At 37.5% G+C, this 17,762-nt stretch overlaps 1 protein-coding gene across 1 annotated transcript in view; it reads left to right on the forward strand.

The window, feature by feature from the left end:
- The window catches only part of FBXO25 (F-box protein 25), a 179,062-nt gene that overhangs the window by 148,970 nt on the left and 12,330 nt on the right, over window positions 1-17,762 (forward strand). The window contains exons 7-8 of the mRNA XM_007944424.2: window positions 3,191-3,373; window positions 11,830-11,973. Of these exons, the coding sequence (XP_007942615.1) occupies window positions 3,191-3,373; window positions 11,830-11,973 (327 nt within the window). The remainder of the gene's footprint in view (window positions 1-3,190; window positions 3,374-11,829; window positions 11,974-17,762) is intronic.

The following is a 17,762-nucleotide window of genomic DNA, read 5'->3' on the forward strand; positions in this document are numbered from 1 at the left end:
ATGGAGCTGGCGCGGGATCGGGCAGTGTTTAGTTCTGCTGTGCATGGGGTCGCTATGAGTTGGAAATGACTCGACGGCACTTAACAACAACAACATTATCAGTCAGAACAAGACAAGGGGCCAGCTGTAGAACAGACAATCAATTGCTCATATGCAAGTTTAGGTTGAAGCTGAAGAAAATTAAAGCAAGTCCACAAGAGCCAAAATACGATCATACATATATCCTACCTGAATTTAGAAACCATCTGAAAAATAGATTTGACTCATTAAACACAAAGGACTAAGGAAGAGATGACCTGGGGGATTACATGAAAAATATCATACATGAAGAAAGCAAAAGATCATTAAAAAGACAGGAAAGAAAGAAAAGATCAAAATGGATGTCAGAAGAGACTAAAACTTGCTCTTGAATGGAGAGTAGCTAAAGGAAATGGCAGAGATGGTAAAGTAAAAGATTGGAATAGAAGATTTCAAAGGATAGCTCGGGAAGACAAAAGTATTATAATGAAATGTGCAAAGACATGAAGTTAGAAAACCAAAAAAGAAGAACATTCTCAGTATTTCTTAACCTGGAAGAACTGAGAAAAAAATTCAAGGCTGAAGTTGCAATATGAAAGGATTTTTTGGGCAAAATATTAAATGATACAGGAAACATCAAAAGATGGTGGAAGGAATACACAGAGTCATTGTATCAAAAATAATTAGTTGATAGTTAACCATTTCAGAAGGTAGCATATGATCAAAGACCAATGGCACTGAAGAAGGCTACGGGGTACTGAAGTAATTGGCACAAAAAAAAAAAAAAAAACAAGGCTTCTGGAATTGATGGAATTCCAATTGAGATGTTTCAGTAAACGGATGCAGTGCTAGGGCACTCACTCATTTATGCCAAGAAATTTGGAAGACGGCTACATAGTCAACCAACTGGAAGAAATCCATATTTGTGCCCCTACCAAAGAAAGATGATCCAGCAGAAGTGGAAATTATCAAACCATATTATTAATATCATGTGCAAGTAAAAGTATTCTGAAAATAATTCAAACACATTGGCAACTGTCCATAGAGAGGGAACTGCCAGAAATTCAAGCCTCATTCAGAAGAAGATGTGGAATAAGAGATATCATTGCTGATGTCAGACAGATCTTGGCTGAAAACAAAGAATACCAGAAAGATATTACCTGTGTCTTACTGACTATACAAAGACATTCAACTATATGGATCATAACAAATTATTGATAACATTGCAAAGAATAGGAATTCCAGAACACTTAATTGCACTCATGAAGAACTTGTACAGAGACCAAGAAGCAGTCTTTCGAACAGAACAAGGGGATACTGCATAGTTTAAAATCAGGAAAGGTGTGCATCAGGGCTGTATTCTTTCACCACACTTAATCAATCTGTATGCTGAGCACATAACCCAAGAAACTGGTCTATATGAACAATGTGGCGTCAGGATTGGAGGAAGACTCATTAACAGCTTGCAATATGCAGATGACACAACCTTGCTTGCTGTAAGTGAAGGAGACTTGAAGCACTTATTAATGAAGATCAGAGAATACAGTCTTCAATATGGATTACACCTCAAGCAAAAGAAAACAAAAAATCCTCACAACTACACCAATAAGCAACACCATGATAAATGGAGAGCAGACTGAAGTTGTCAATGATTCCATTTTACTTGGATCCACAATCAATGCCCATAGTAGCAGGTGTCAAGATATCAAAGGATGTATTGCATTGGTCATATCTGCTGCAAAAGACCTTTTAAGTGTTAAAGAGTAAAGTTGTCATTTTGAAGACTAAGGTATACCTTCCCCCAGCCATTGCTTTTTCAGTAGCCTCATACTCATGTGAAAGCTGGACGATGAATAAGGAAGACCAAAGAAGAATTGATGCCTTTGAATTATGGTGTTGGTGAAGAATATTGAATGTACCATGGATTGCTAGAAGAATGAACAAATCTATCTTGGAGAAAGTGTAGCTGAAATGCTCCTTGGAAGCAAGGATGGCGAGACTTACCTCTCATAACTTTGGATGTATTATCAGGTGGGACCAGTCCTTGGAGAAGTAGATGGTAAGCAAAAAAGAAGAAGACCCTCAACCAGATAGATTGACACAGTGGCTGCAATAATGGGCTCAAATATAGCAGTGATTGTGAGGATAGTGCAGGACCAGGCAGTGTTTCATTCTGCTGTACATAGGGTTACTGTGAGTTGAAATCAACTCGATGGCATCTAACAACAGACCAGGGCTACCCTAGATCAGCCTTCAAAGCAGAGTTACTTTTTGAGCTAATTTAGTCTCCAAATAGGGGACTAGTGCTCATCTCTCAAGCCAAATACTATTATATTTGTTTTTTGTTCTCTCTTACAGAACAGTCAGCTTTTCGTTTTACTCTATAGGGTTCTTTACTTTCATCAACTTTTCTAAGGGATAAATATTTATGTCAGGGAGGATATGGTTTATAAATGTGAAAGCACAGAAATGTTAATTTAGAAGGAACCTTAAAGGTAATTTAGTCTACCTCACCTAGTAGTTGAGTTGAAATAATTGTGACTTATTAATGTTAAGGTATTACCCAAGGCCTCTCAGGATAGTGATCCTGTTGTAGAACTAGAGCCATGTCTCCTGACTCATAGGCTAGAGGTCCTTCTCCTTACTCTATCATATGACCACATAAAAAACCTATCTTTGTTGCACTCATGAAGCATTAGATTCATTTCTTCAATAGTTCTGTATTCTTAGAACCTATCATTTTCCAGTTTTTTTTTTTTTTTAATGTTATAGTCTAATACTTTTTTCCTAATGTTAAAAATATTTCTGGGTCATGTACTGGTACAGTAGAAGCTATAAGAAAGAAGGCTAAGACCAAGAAGGCCTAGATTTGATTTCCAGTGACTGTTTTCTGGCCATGCTACTGTATCTGCTTGTGTGTCCATTTCTTTATTTGTAGAAGAGGAATAACCCTCTTCTCTGCCTGCCTTACAGTTGCCATAAGTATGATGAGATCATGCATACAAGCACTTTATAAACTATCAAGAACAGTAAAGCCGTATTTTAAATTGTAGTTCTTTCATATTGTCATATTTTGAAGTATTTATTCTAGCTTGGGCATTAAATTTCAATGTAAATAAATGCTACTATTCATTGTGCTCTTAGTGAAATGATATCAATATTTTCCTTTCAGCAAGTGAACAATGGCCTTACACTTAGTGATCTTCCTTTACACATGCTGAACAATATATTATACAGATTCTCAGATGGATGGGACATCATAACTTTAGGTCAAGTGACTCCAACATTGTATATGCTCAGTGAAGATAGACAGTTGTGGAAGAAACTTTGTCAGTACCATTTTGCTGAAAAGCAGGTAAGTACAATGATATAGCTGTCTTCCTCTAGATTCCATGAGTTTAATAGATACCCCCTTCAAATACAGTAGTATATGAATACACTCACCTGGTGTGTTTTCCCATGCACTCTATTTCAGGTGCATTTTTTAAGAATCAGTAATAGTCATGATTCATTAAAATTGTTTATGGTTTCCCATTTATCCATCATAAGGTTATTTTTATACTTAAGAAAACAATAAAACAAGAACTTACTTCGTTTCTTAGCTCTTTTAAAAGCAATGGTGTATCCAAGTCACTGGTTTATTTTCTTTTCTCATGAATCTGATGAATCAAATTCCTGTTCTGCCTTTTATCAAAGTGTGTATCTTTTACAAAACTTTTTAAACTCTTTGAGACTAAGTTGTCTGTTATCAGTTGGTAACACACCATTCTTCAATCTCCAAAGAATACTCCTTTACCTTTCTGTATTTCTTACTACCTTCAAGAACCAGTTGTGGGAGTCAGTACAAAGCATATTTATGTATTCCTTTGAGGGGTCTTCTCCCATGCAGTTTGCTTATTCATTATCCAGAGTTAAATCGTATTGTTTCTAGATCATTGCAGAAACCATTCATTCACTCATTTATTGCATAACTGTTTAGTGAGTGCCTGCCTTGCACAAAGCAGAGTGAACGGCACAGGAGACATAGTCATGAACAAGGCAGGTTTGTCTTTACTCTTATGGAGATCACTGTCTAGAAGGGTTTATGATCAATACTATATAAAAAAAGTAGTATAGCATTTCACAAGTGAACATTGTTTGCACTTGGAGGACAGGGATAAGGGGAATTCCTTGAGAAAATTAAGGTAATCTAGGCAGTGCCTAAGGTACTTGACTGCTAACCAGAAGGCTGGCAGTTCAAACCCACCAGCCACTCCTCGGAAGGAAGCTTGGGCAATCTACTTCCATAATGATACCGCCTCGGAAACCCAACGAGGGGTCGCTCTGAGTCAGGTCGACTTGACACATAACAACAACAGGCAATAAGCAAGGAGCTTTGGTGGTGTAGTGATTAAGTCATTTTGCTGCTAACCAAAAGATTGGTGGTTCAAACCCACCAGCCACTCCATCCAAGAAAGATGAGGCAGTCTGCTTCCATAAAGATTAACAGCCTTGGACACCCAATAAGGGTCACTATGAGTCACAACTGACTTGATGGCAGCGAGTTTGGTTTTTGGTTTGAAGCAATAAGCAGAGGTGAGGTTCTAAGCTGAGAGAAAAATTTGTGTAAATGCTTTGAAATGGAGAACAGTATCGTATACTTGAGTTGGAAGATAACCACTGTGATAGAAATGTCGATGTTGAGGGGAAAATAACATAAAATGAGGCTAGTGCAATTGCTAGGAACCAGATCATGATGATCTTAGAGGCCACATTAAGGATCTTAGTTTTTATCCAAAGAGCTTAGAAAGGCCATTGAAGGGTTTTCAACAAGTTTCAGTTTCTTTATTGGTTAATAATTCATTTATTAATATTATTTATTTTGTTGCTGTTGTTGATTCACAGCAAAGCATACATCAATTCAGGTATCCACACGTACAGTTTGGTAGCATTGATTACATTGTTCAAGTTATGCAACCATTGTCAACCTCCTTTTCGGAGTTGTTTTTCTCCCATTAACATAAACTCACTGCCCCCTGAGGTTCCTATCTAATCTTTAGAGTGGCTCTTGCCATTTTGATACTATACAAATAGATCTTGAAAGAGCACAGTGTTCAAGATCCTTCTTGCACTTCTTTGAGGAATAGATTGAAGTAGAAATGCAAGGAGACACATCTAGAGACTTTCCCAAGAAAGAATAAAAGATTGTCACAAGAAGGAATAGTGGCTAGGGAAATGCAGAAGTGGACAGACTTGAAAGATATTTAGGAGATAAAATTGATAGGATTTGATGCTTGATTGGATATCAAGGTGAAGAGGAGGAGGCATTACAGACAAGTTTCTGGCTTGCAGACAGTGGTGGATGGCAGATAATTACCATGCAGTTGGAAACATTGGATGGGATGATCAGGTTTGGGGATTCGATGATGAATTACAATTTTGGAAAGGTTTGAGTGTGATGCCTTTCAAATATCTGAATGAAAAAAGTCAAGTAGGTGGTTGGATATTCTATGGAACAATCTAAGCTGAATTGAGCTGATCAACATATAAATGGTATTTGGAGCCACTGGCATGGATGCATTTCTCTAGAGAAAAAGAATACACTGAGAAGAGAAATCCTAGGCAGAGCTTTAAGGAACTCCAGTATTAAAGGCTGAGGAAAGGAGTATGAGCTGTAAAGGATTAAGGATAAAAGGTACTAGAGAGTTAAGAGGAAAACAGGATTTTGAAATTCCACAAAAGCCAAGGAAGAGTGTCCAAAGATGGGGAAGTGTCAGTAGCTAGTGAGAGACTAATTAAAGTGAAGACTAGAAAATGTTCATTTGATTTAGTTATATAGTTGTTATTGGTAGGCTTAGCAGTAACTGTTTTAAGTGGACTTGTTGGGGAGGGGCAGAAAAACTCAGATAAATCTGAAGAGGAAAGAAAACAGATTGAATTCTAAAAGGCAGCATAGGAAGGGAGGGGGATTGAATTTTTTGAAGGGAGGATTTACAACATAGGAAAAGGGCATAGGAAAAGAGGGTGAATGAAGTTGTATCTAGGATGGAAAAAATAAAAGTGACCCGCTCTGTTTACACAACTTCCCTTGGAACCTCCCTTCATTTGTTACTGATGCTGTGCAGAGGACAAGGAACCCCAGTACGACTCATGTCTGTATTGAGGTACTCCTAAAGCTTGCTTTTGTCTCCTATTTATCTTTTCACCTCCATCAACATATTCAGACCTTAACTGTTTACCAAAGATAGTAATGAGAATGCCTTACAGTTTATTTTATAAATCTGTGTTCAAAATATATTTTATCTGTTGGCCATTGTGAGTTCTTTACATTTCATTAAATGAACCACTATAAAGAAATTAAATGACTGTTCTGTACCAGTATTTAATGTCATACCAGAATAGTTAGGTTATAATTAGCAATTAACACCTACAGGTGCATCTTGTTTGCACATATTTCCTTGACTGAATTCTAAAAACACAACATCAAAACAATTACCTCTCCTTCAGGGCTTAGTAACTAACAATAAGACCTTGAAAAAAAGACAAGCATATTAGAAAAAATTTTTGAAAATAGAAAAAGTAAGGACATACTCTGCAAATGAAAACTGAGTCAGTTGTAAAGGTTGGACTGATATGAATGATCTAAAATAATATTGGAAGGAAAAATTGACTAAATACGCTTGACTTCAACATTTTGTTGTGGATGTTATGCTTGAGTTTAGAAAAATCTCAGTTGGTTATTAAGGAAAAACATAATGTGGAGGCTGGAAAAATTTACCATATAGCTGCCTGTGAATGTTGGTATAATACAGAATTAATGAGATGTGAAAATAAAACTAAAAGTTGGTATTTGAACACATCCAGTGGCACATGTGCCACCTATCAGTCTGTTGTACTATGAGGGCTTGCGTGTTGCTACGAGGATAAAAGCTATGCCACCAGTATTTGAAATACGTGCAGGGTCACCCATGGTAGACAGGTTTTGGTGCAGCTTCCAGTCAAAGAGAGACTGGGAAGAAAGACAGGACCATTCACTTTTGAAAAAACTGGCCACTGAAACCTTAAGAATAGCAGTGAAATCCTGTCTGATATATTACTAGAAAACTTTATGAATGGCTGTGAAACATTGTCTGATATAGTGCACAAAGATGAGCCCTCATGTGGGAGGGCACTCAAAATATGACTAGGAAGCAGCTCTCTCCCCAAAGTAGAGTCTACCTTAATGACATGGATGAAGTAAAGCTTTTGGGACCTTCATTTGCTCATAAGGTGTGTTGGATTGGGTTCTCTAGAGAAACACAAAAACCAGCAAAGTATATATATATATATTTATAGAGAGAGAGAGAGAAATTTATCTTAGATAAATGGCTCACAAGCGTGTAGAAGCTGACAAGTTCAAACTGAAAAGTTCGTCTCTGGAGGGGGATGGGGCCCAGGGCCGTCTGGCTTTCGCACGCACGGCAGAGGAGTTCAAGTCACAAAGTTCGTCTCTGGAGAGAGATGGGGCCCGGAGTCGTCTGGTTCCCGTAAGCACAGTAAAGCCGAGAGAATCAAGCTGACACGCAGTGCGCTGGTCACTGTTCCCAACAAAGAAAGAATCCGAAAACCTCCAGGGCGAGCAGCGAGCTGCTCGCTCCAGGAAGTATATGGTCCGGAATGCCGTTCTTCCAGTTTGTCCCTGGGATAGTATTGCAGGTAGGCCACACCCCTGGGGAAACTCCCCCTAGGCCGACCAGCCGCTTAGAACGCAGTCATGTGATCCATCATGGGAACCACCACTCACAACTGGAGTCCAGCCAAGTTGACACATCTTCAACTATCACATAAGGCATGACTCAAAATGGGAAGAAAAAAAAAAAACAGCTGCAAACATCCATTAATAATTGGAGCATGGAATTTATGAAGTATGAATCTAGGAAAACTGGAAGTTGTCAAAATGATATGGAATGCATAAACATCAGTATCCTAGGCATTAGTGAGCTGAAATGGACTGGTATTCACCATTTTGAATCAGACAATCATAAGATCTACTATGCCAGGAATGATAAATTGAAGAGGAATAGGGTTGCATTCATTGTCATAATTAGTATCTTGAGATCTATTCTGAAGTACAATGCTGTCCATGATAGGATAATATCCCCTTGCCTACAAGGGAAGACTACTTAATACTGCTATTCTTCAAATTTATGCACCAACACTAAAGCCAAAGATGAGGAAATTGAAGATTTTTATCGACTTCTGTGGTCTGAAATTGACAAAGCATGCAATCAAGATGTATTAAAAATTATTGGTGATTGGAATGAGAAAATTGGAAACAAAGAAGAATCATCAGTAGTTGGAAAATAATGGCCTTGGTGATAGAAATGACACCAGAGATTGCATAATAGAATTTTGCAAGACCAATGACTTGTTCATTGCAAATTAATTTTTCAACAACATAAACAGCAGCTGTACACGTGGATTTCACCAGATAGAATACACAGAAATGAGATCAACTACATCTGTAGAAAGAGGCAAAGGAAAAGCTCAGTATCATCAGTCAGAACTAGGCCAGGAGCGGACTGTTGGACAGACCATCAATTGCTCACATGCAAGTTCAAGTCGAAGCTAAAGAAAAGTGAAAATAAGTCCATGATAGTCAAAATATAACCTTGATTATATCCCACCTGAATTTAGAGACCATCTGAAGAATAGATTTGATGCTTTGAACACCAAGGACCAGACCAGTGGGAAGACATCAAGAAAATTATGCATGAAGAAAGCAAATAGTCATTAAAGACAGTAAAAGGAAGAAAAGACCAAAATAGATGTCAGAAGAGACTCTGAAACTTGCTCTTGAACATGGAGTAGCTAAAGTGAATGGAAGAAATGCTGAAATGAAAGAACTGAAGAGAAAATTTCAAAGGGCAGCTTGAGAGACAAAGTATTACAATGAAATTGCGAAGACCTGGAGTTAGAAAACCAAAAGGGAAGAACACACTTTTCATTTCTCAAGTTGAAAGAACTGAAGCCTTGAGTTGCAATATTGAAGGATTCAATGGCAAAATACTGAATGATTCAGGAAGCATCAAAAGAAGATGGAAGGAATACATAAAGTCACTGTATCAAAAAGAATTTGTCGATGTCCAACTGTTTCAGGAGGTAGCATGTGATCAAGAACCAATAGTATTGAAGGAAGAAGTCAAAGCTGCACTAAAGGAATTGGTGAAAAACAAGGCTCCGGGAATTGAAGGAATACCCATTGAGACGTTTCAACAAACAGCTACAGCACTGGAGGCACTTACTCATTGATGCCAAGAAATTTGGAAGTCATCTACCTGGACAACTGACTGGAAGAGATCAGTATTTGTGCCGATTCCAAACAAAGGCGATCCAACAGAATATGGAAATTATCAAACAATGTTATAAATGTTGTTGTTGTTATGTGCCATCGGGTCGGACCCGACTCATAGCGACCCCTCCTTGGGTTTCCGAGGCAGTATCACTATGGAAGTAGATTGCCCACCCTTCTTGCTGAAGATAATTCAAAAACAGTTGCAGCAGTAATTGACAGGGAACTTCCAGAAATGCAAGCTAGATTCAGAAGAGGACATGGAACAAGGGATATCATTGCTGATGTCAGACGGATCTTTGCTGAAGCAAAGAATGCCAGAAAGATGCTTACTTCTGTTTTACTGACTATGAAAAGGCATTTGACTGTGTGACTCATAACAAATTATAGATAACATTGTGAAGAATGGGAATTCCACAACATTTAGTTGTCCCCATGAGGAACCTGCACAAAGGCCAAGAGGATGTCATTTGAACAGAACAAGGGGATGCTGCGTGGTTTAAAATGAGGAAGGGTGTGCATCAGGGTTATATCCTTTCACTGTACTTATTAAATCTGTATGCTGAGCAAATAATCTGAGAAGCAAATCCAAAGAATACAACATCAGAATTGGAGGAAGAACCATTAACAGGCTGTAGCATGCAGATGACACAACCTTGCTTGCTGAAAGTGAAGAGGACTTGAAGCACTTACTGATGAAGATCAGAGACTTCAGTCTTCAGTATGGATTATACTTCAACATAAAGAAAATTAAAATCCTCACAAGTAGACCAATAAGGAAACTCATGATAAATGGAGAAAAGACTGAAGTTGTCAGGGATTCCATTTTACTTGGATCCACAGTTAACACCCACAGAAGCAGCAATCAGGAAATCAGATGTCATATTGGACTGGGAAAATCTGCTGCAAAAGTCCTCTTTAAAGTCTTAAGAAGCAAAAATGTCACTTTGAAGACTAAGGTGCACCTAACTTAAGCCATGGTATTTTCAATCACTTCATATGCATGTGAAAGCTGAATAATGAATAATGAAGAGGGAAGAACTGTTGATGGTTTTGAATAGTGGTGTTGGCAAAGAATAAGGAAAATAGCACGGATTGCCAGAAGAATGAACAAATTTGTCCTGGAAGTACAGCCGGAATACTCCTTGGAAGCAAAAATGGCCAGACTTGTCCTATCTACTTTGGTCATGTTGTCAGAAGGGACCAGTCCCTGGAAGGATATCATGCCTGGGAAAGTACAGGGTCAGCGAAGAAGGGGAAGACCCTCAATGAAATGGATGGACACAATGGACTCAGGCATAGCAAGGATAGTGAAGATGGCACAAGACTGGGCAGTGTGTCATTCTCTTATACATAGGGTTGGTATGAATCAGAGCTAACTTGATGGCACCTTGTAACAACAATACACATTCATTTTTTTCCATAATAGTTTTTAGCATATTCACAGTTGTATAACCATAACCACAATCAATTTTAGAACATTTTATCACCTCAGAAAAAAAAACAAACAAACAAACCTGTACCTTTTAGTTATCAATCCCCACCTCCCCACCCCAATCTCCTCACTCCTCACCCAGTACTACTCTTTCTAAGTTTCTGTATTCTGCACATTTCATATAAATGAAATCACATTTAAGTGGTCTTTTGTGGTTTGCTTCTTTAACTTAGCATAATGTTTTTAAGATTCATCCATGTTGTAGCATGTATCAGTACTTCATTCCTTTCTATGGCCAAATAATACTTCATTGTGTGAATATGCCACATTTTGTTTATAACACTCATCAGTTGATGGACATTGGGTTGTTTCACTTTTTGGCTATTATGAAGGATGCTGCTGTGAACATTTGATGTGTTTTCATTTCTTTTGAGTGGAATTTCTGGGTCAAGTGGTAATTCTGTGTTTAAATTTTTGAGGAACTGCCAGACTGTTTCCCAAGGTGACTGTACTATAGTGTACATTCCTACTAGCAGTGTGTGAGGGCTCTGATTTCTCCACATCATCATAAACACTTAATTATCATCAGACTTTTTTATTTTAACCATCCTAGTGAGTGTGAAGTATCTCATTGTGGTTTGGATTTGCATTTCCTTGATGACTAATGATGCTGAGCATCTTACATGTGCTTATTGGCAAGCCATATATCTTTTTGAGGAAATTTCTATCCAGATCCCTGGCCCAATTTTTAACTGAGTTATGTGTCTTTTACTGAGTTGTAAGTGTTTTCTATGCCCTAGATACAAGTCCATTATCAGATATATTATTTATTTTTAGTTAATATAAACAGATATTTTTCCAGATCAGAATATTTAAAATTTTTAACTGCTTAATATTCTGTTGTATAGACATGTTGTAATTTGATTATTCCCTTATTGATTTCATCCCAGTAAGTTGCTTAATTTCAAATGTTTCATGCATTACATTTAAAACCAGTTTTGTACCTAGTCCTGTGCTTGGAAAATCATCTTCTCCTGATTCTGAACCAAATTTTGTTTATGTCTAGTTTTGTAGACATTTGATCCTTTCAGAAAAAGGTCATATCGAATGGAAGCTGATGTATTTTGCACTTCAGAAATATTATCCAACGAAAGAACAATATGGAGACACATTACATTTTTGTCGGCACTGCAGCATTCTCTTTTGGAAGGTAATTATTTTAAATATACTCTTGGAATTTGAGGAGTTGAATTTGGTGAAATAAATTAATCACCTATATTTACATATATAGAAAATACTGTTTGTGGTTAAAAAAAAGGTTAATGAGCTATGTTTCATCAAATATTGGAACAAGAAACAGGCATTTATAAAAGTAAAATGCACAACTTGTGTTTTGAATCAGCAGTGTTAAAAATGAATTGTTTTGTCATCTTTTTTTCCCTTAGGTAACTGTTTCCCAATGTTACATTTTAATACATAATAGGTATATCCCATAGAGCAGGTGAAGGAGCTCTGGTGGTGCAGTGCCTAAGGCATTTGACTGCTAACCAGGTCGACAGTTCAAATCCATCAGGTGCTCAGTGGGAGGAAGGTGAGGCAATCTACTTCTGAAAAGATTTACAGCCTTGGAAACACAGTGGGGCTCACTATGGATTGGAATCAACTTGATGGCAGTGGCATTGTTTGGTTTTGAATAGAGCAAGTGAAGTGAGAAAGCTTCTTTCTGGTTTCTTCTCAGATTTTCAAGTCCTAGGCAGGAATTAGGAGCTCTTGTAGCATAGTGCCTAAGGCACTTGACTGCTCACTGGAAGGCTGGCAGTTCAAATCCACCAGCCACTCCTCAGAAGGAAGGTTGAGCGATCTACTTCCCTAGTGATACCACCTCAGAAACCCAAGGAGGAGTCGCTATGAATCCAGTCCAACTGGAAGGGACATAACAGCAACACAACAACAGGCAGGAATTGTGTTACTAAGGCTGATGGCTTTTAGTCACAGCATGCTCCAGAATGTCTATGCCAATCCCCTATCTGTAGATAAAGGGATTTAAGATTTTTCTCACCCCCTTTTATAAACCTAAGGAGCTGCAGTGGCACCCACCAGCTGCTCCATGGGAGAAAGATGAGGCAATCTGCTTCAGCAAAGATTTACAGCCTTGTAAACCCAATGGTGGTCATTATAAGTCAGAATAGACTCAATGGCAGTGGGTTTTTTATAAACCTAAGTGAGAATTATCCTCACTTATTTCCCCAAAAAGGAGGCATGGTAAGCTCTTGGCCACTAACTATAAGGTTGGTGGCAAACCTGCCCAGTGGCTCTGCAGCAGAAAAGACCTAGTGATTGGCTTCCATAAAGATTACAATCTAGGAAACCCTACGGGCAGTTCTGCTGTGCCACACTGGGTCACTATGAGTCAAAAATCTGTCTCAGTGGAAACTGAAAAAGAAAAAAATTCTATAAACTTGGCCTTCAGCCTAGAACTCTGATAATTAAATTCTTAATTTATTTTAGTTGTTTTCAGAGACAAGTCACCTACTCGTGTCTTCAGGTGGTAGTTTACTAGTTCTCAGAGCCAAATTCTTACAGCAAGGAAGTCAATAAAGAAGTTAACCCATTAATTTTAAGTTCTTCAGTCACCAACTTTGAAAGCAACATGTAGTTTTCTTATGTATTTGATCAAAATTTAACAAGACTATCATTACTATCTGCAGCTCTAATTCTTTGGCAAAAAAAAAAATTAAATTTAGAAGCATCTTCAGGATCTAAAATTTATGAGTCCTTCATCCTGCTACTTTCCTATTATTTTCTTTGCTTTTTATTATGCACACTAACTCTCTGATAAAAACATTTTCCATATTCAGAGGTAAATTTTGTATACCATTGCTTTGCTACAGTTTTCTTAACATGTAAATACCGTTTTACCCTGTATGCATTCCCATGATTTACCCTGAGTTTGAATATATTTGATGTTGTGAGATGTCACTGGGGGACATAAAGAGGAAAAACTATGAAAGCTTGACCCTTACAGTGGCTCTTAGCCTGTGTAGGTTCCCCATCTGAGCCTGTCAGTTCCTTGCTGTTCCCCAAGAGGGAACATCACCTCCCAGACAGATCTACAACACCAGGGAAGCTCAGCCCTCCCCACCTTTTGTGATGTGGAGGGAAATAGCATTTTTGTTTGATAAATACCATCAACTATTTTGTTCACTTCTTTGCTTAATGTATTTACCTACAATTTGTATCATGTGGATCATAACAATAGCAAGCTCTAGATTTTGGAAAAGAGACAACTATTTTGATTTTCTTTCATTTTAAATTACATGTATAAAAAATCATGATTTTTCTTTTTCAAGTTACAATCTGTGATTGAGCAAAGAGTGAAAAACATTGGTTTTTCTTGTATTATTTTAATAGAGCCTTATTTATTATATCAAAAGGAAGCAGGAGCATGGATAGTTACTGATGCCTCCATACATAAATAACTTATAAGAGTTTTGTATTTCTAGTTTATTGTTTTATATCTTAGAGTAACTCCCCTCTTTTTTGAAATTTAAAAGATAGAAAATGAGGACTTCTGGTAAGATGGAGGATTAGGCAGACAAGCGACACAGACACCCTCCTCAACAAAGAAAAGAAAAACCAATTGACAGAGATACAGAAGATAATCCTGGAGCCCTGAGCTTTGAAAGGAACTATACAGAAGTGGATTGGGCATCAAGTAGTGGAAAAACCTGAACGAAAACAGTGAGTACAGAGATGGTCGGAGCTACGGACTGTCAGCTACTCTGACAGGACCAACAGCCTGAATATTTCCAAGTGGTGTTGGGACCTGAGAATTGACCTAAAGATCAGTCCTGGTCACTAAGGGCTGCAGAGATGACTGCTCTGGTGGCCTATGACTAGGAAGGGAAACAGCAAGGAGAGAGACAACCTGAGCTGTGGACTTTCAGCTGTCAGGAGGGTGCAGCCATTTTGATTGTCTATAAGCAGTGGCCATTTTGGATATTTAAAGTGACTGAGGGCACAGCCATTTTGAATCTCTACAAGTGGCAACCATTTTGGATTATAAAATGATAGCATTCTCATTCAGACTCCAGGGATATAAGAATAGGCTGTTTGCCAAGGTTGGCAGGGACATCCGAGAGACTGATAACAGGAAAGGAGACAGGTGATGAGTGTATAAGTGCTATCAACTAACAAATAGAGGAGCACAGTACTCTGCTTGCATAGATAACATACAAAGAAAACTAAAATTGTGGGCAAGTCCACATACAATCACCAGTTAAATTTAAACGTAGAAACATCAAATCCTTCAAAGACAACAGAACATCACAGTCCACACAAAGAAGCAAGATAAAGCAGAAGAAACAAGGATCCAGGATACAGACCCAAAACACATTCCTGAGGAATAGGCAGCAATGGAATTCCCTGATAAGGAATTTAAAGAATTATATTTAGGTATCTTCAACAAACTGAGAGACAGATCAAGGAAAACACAGAGAAAACCCTAGAACAACAAAATGACAAAATAAATGAAAAACTAGAAATGATACAAAATCTACACACAGAAATCCAGAAGATTAGTGCTAAATTTTCAGAAATAGATGAGACATTGAATGGGCAAAGGAGCAGAATTGAATCAATGGAAGACAGAATTAGGGAGATTGAAGGCAAATACCTGAACACTTCTTTGGAAAGGGAACCATCAGAAAGGTCGTCAAAAGAAAATGAAGAAAGCCTAAGTTTCATGTGGGATACCATCAAAGGAATAACCTATGTGTAATCAGAATTCCAGAACAGGAAGAGACAAATACAACCACAGAGAAAATTGTTGATTTGTTGGAAGAAAATTTTCCTGGTATGATGAAAGATGAGAATATATCCATTCAGGAAGTCCAGCGAACCCCAAACAAGATAGACCCCAAAAGAAAATCACCCAGACATATCATCATCAAACTTACCAAAACCAAAGACAAAGAAAGAATCATGAAAGCAGCAAGGGAAAAACAAAGAGTTACCTACAAGGGGCAACCAATAAGACTAAGCTCAGATTTCGCAACAGAAACCATGCAGGTGAGAAGACAATGGAATGGTATCTATAAAACACTGAAAGAGAAAAATTTCCAACCAAGAATGATGTACCCATCAAAATTTTCCCTCAAATATGATGGTGAAATTAGGACATTTCCAGATAAGCAGAAATTAAGGGAATTTGTTAAAACCAGACCAAGCTTATAAGAGATGCTAAAGGGAGCCCTTTGGACAGACAAACAACAGCAGCCAACAACAACTGACCATTAACACACATGATGATATAACCCAGAAACCAACCCAGCTATGGAATTATCCAAAGTAAATAAGTCTACAAGATTATAAACAGGGTACCAGAGACATCAATTGACAAATGAGGACAACTACAAACCAAAAAGAGGGAAAAACTGTGTCATTACAGAACTTCTAGGTGGTAGAGAAATCAAGATGGACTGTTCTAAACTTAGGAAGAAAACTGTAAATCACAGGGTAACCTCAAAGAAAAATGATAAACCTTCACATCAAAAAAAGAGGACCAGGATAAATATTCAGCAAATACTAAAACCATAGCAATGAAGGAAGTGATAACATGACTCATAAACAAAACAAACTCAGCATAGAAAATTATATGGAACAAAGAAATCGACACCATGAAAAAGTACATAACAAAAATGACAGCAACAAATTGATATTTGCCAATAATTACATATCTGACAAGGGATTTATGTCTAAGATTTATAATGGAAGAGTGGATGACCGAACTATGGTATATATGGTATATACATAATGAAGTGCTATGCAGCACTAGAGAATAATGTAGGGTCTGCAATACACCACGTAATATGGATGAACTTGGAGGACATTTTACCAAGTGACATAAGTCAATCACAGAAGGACAAATACAGTATTAGTTCGTTGTTGTGGAGGGTCAAGGAAAGGTTTATATATGGAAGTAAACTTTGTTGGTTGCCAGGGGTGGGAGGGGAGGGGAGGGGAAGGAACGCTGCCAGAAAAAAAAAAAAAAAGAAAGAAATGCATTGACCCATGTCACTTTAGTTTTGTGTATTTCACTGTACATAAGTTATATTTCAATAAAATGCATTAAAAAGAAAAAAACGATAGAACATGTTATAAATTTTTGCCAATAGTACAGTTGTTTTATAGAACAATGTCATTCAAGAGCAAGGGACATTTTGTATTCAAATATATTTTCACCTTGTTGCTGGGTACATGGTACTAAGTACTTAGTGAATGTCTGATGAATGAATGAATGAATCAGTAAGTCAATAAATCAACTATCAGTGAAATTACAGATATATATAAAACAGACACTCTTTTGTTCCCTGCTTCTCACGGGCACAAAAACATAGCATAGTGTATAAGTTGTCAACACAGGTAGATGCTAGTGGATAGGAAAAAATAAGACAAGGTATGTAGGAGTCTTGGGTTCTCACCCTGGCTTTGATATTTGACCCCTAGAAGGGATTGTACTAACCCTTCTCTCTAGTTCCTTCTAGGACTAATAACCTGTGCTTCTCTGAAAAGCAATAATACTGACTGAAAATACATGAGAATATGTCTTCAGTGAAAAAATAAGAGTAAATGAGATGCTAGGAATTTTTACTTGAATTAATTCTTTGTCCTAGAGTTTTACTTTTCCTTCTCAGCAGACTTTCTATACTCTAGAAATACTAGATGCAGTGATACCTTTATGTGGAGTATAAATCCAAGAAAAATACTATATATGGGGTAGAAGTCTTTCAGTTATCCATGTGATAGTCATTATTTTTCTTAGAACAATATTTAAGAATCTTGGAGATTTCTGCCAAGAAATTAACAAAGAAGCAACAGCTCTGTCCTTAGTTAAGCAGTGTGTCAAAATACTATTTAAAAAAAAAAAAAAAAAATTGAGGAATGATTCTAGCTTTCCAAAAGAATTCTCCAGCTAATTCTTGGAATGCTCAATGAGAT

This window comes from Orycteropus afer, unplaced genomic scaffold, assembly GCF_000298275.1.
Source record: "Orycteropus afer afer isolate SDZICR_OR568_19922 unplaced genomic scaffold, OryAfe1.0 scaffold00125, whole genome shotgun sequence".
Lineage (NCBI taxonomy): Eukaryota > Metazoa > Chordata > Mammalia > Tubulidentata > Orycteropodidae > Orycteropus > Orycteropus afer.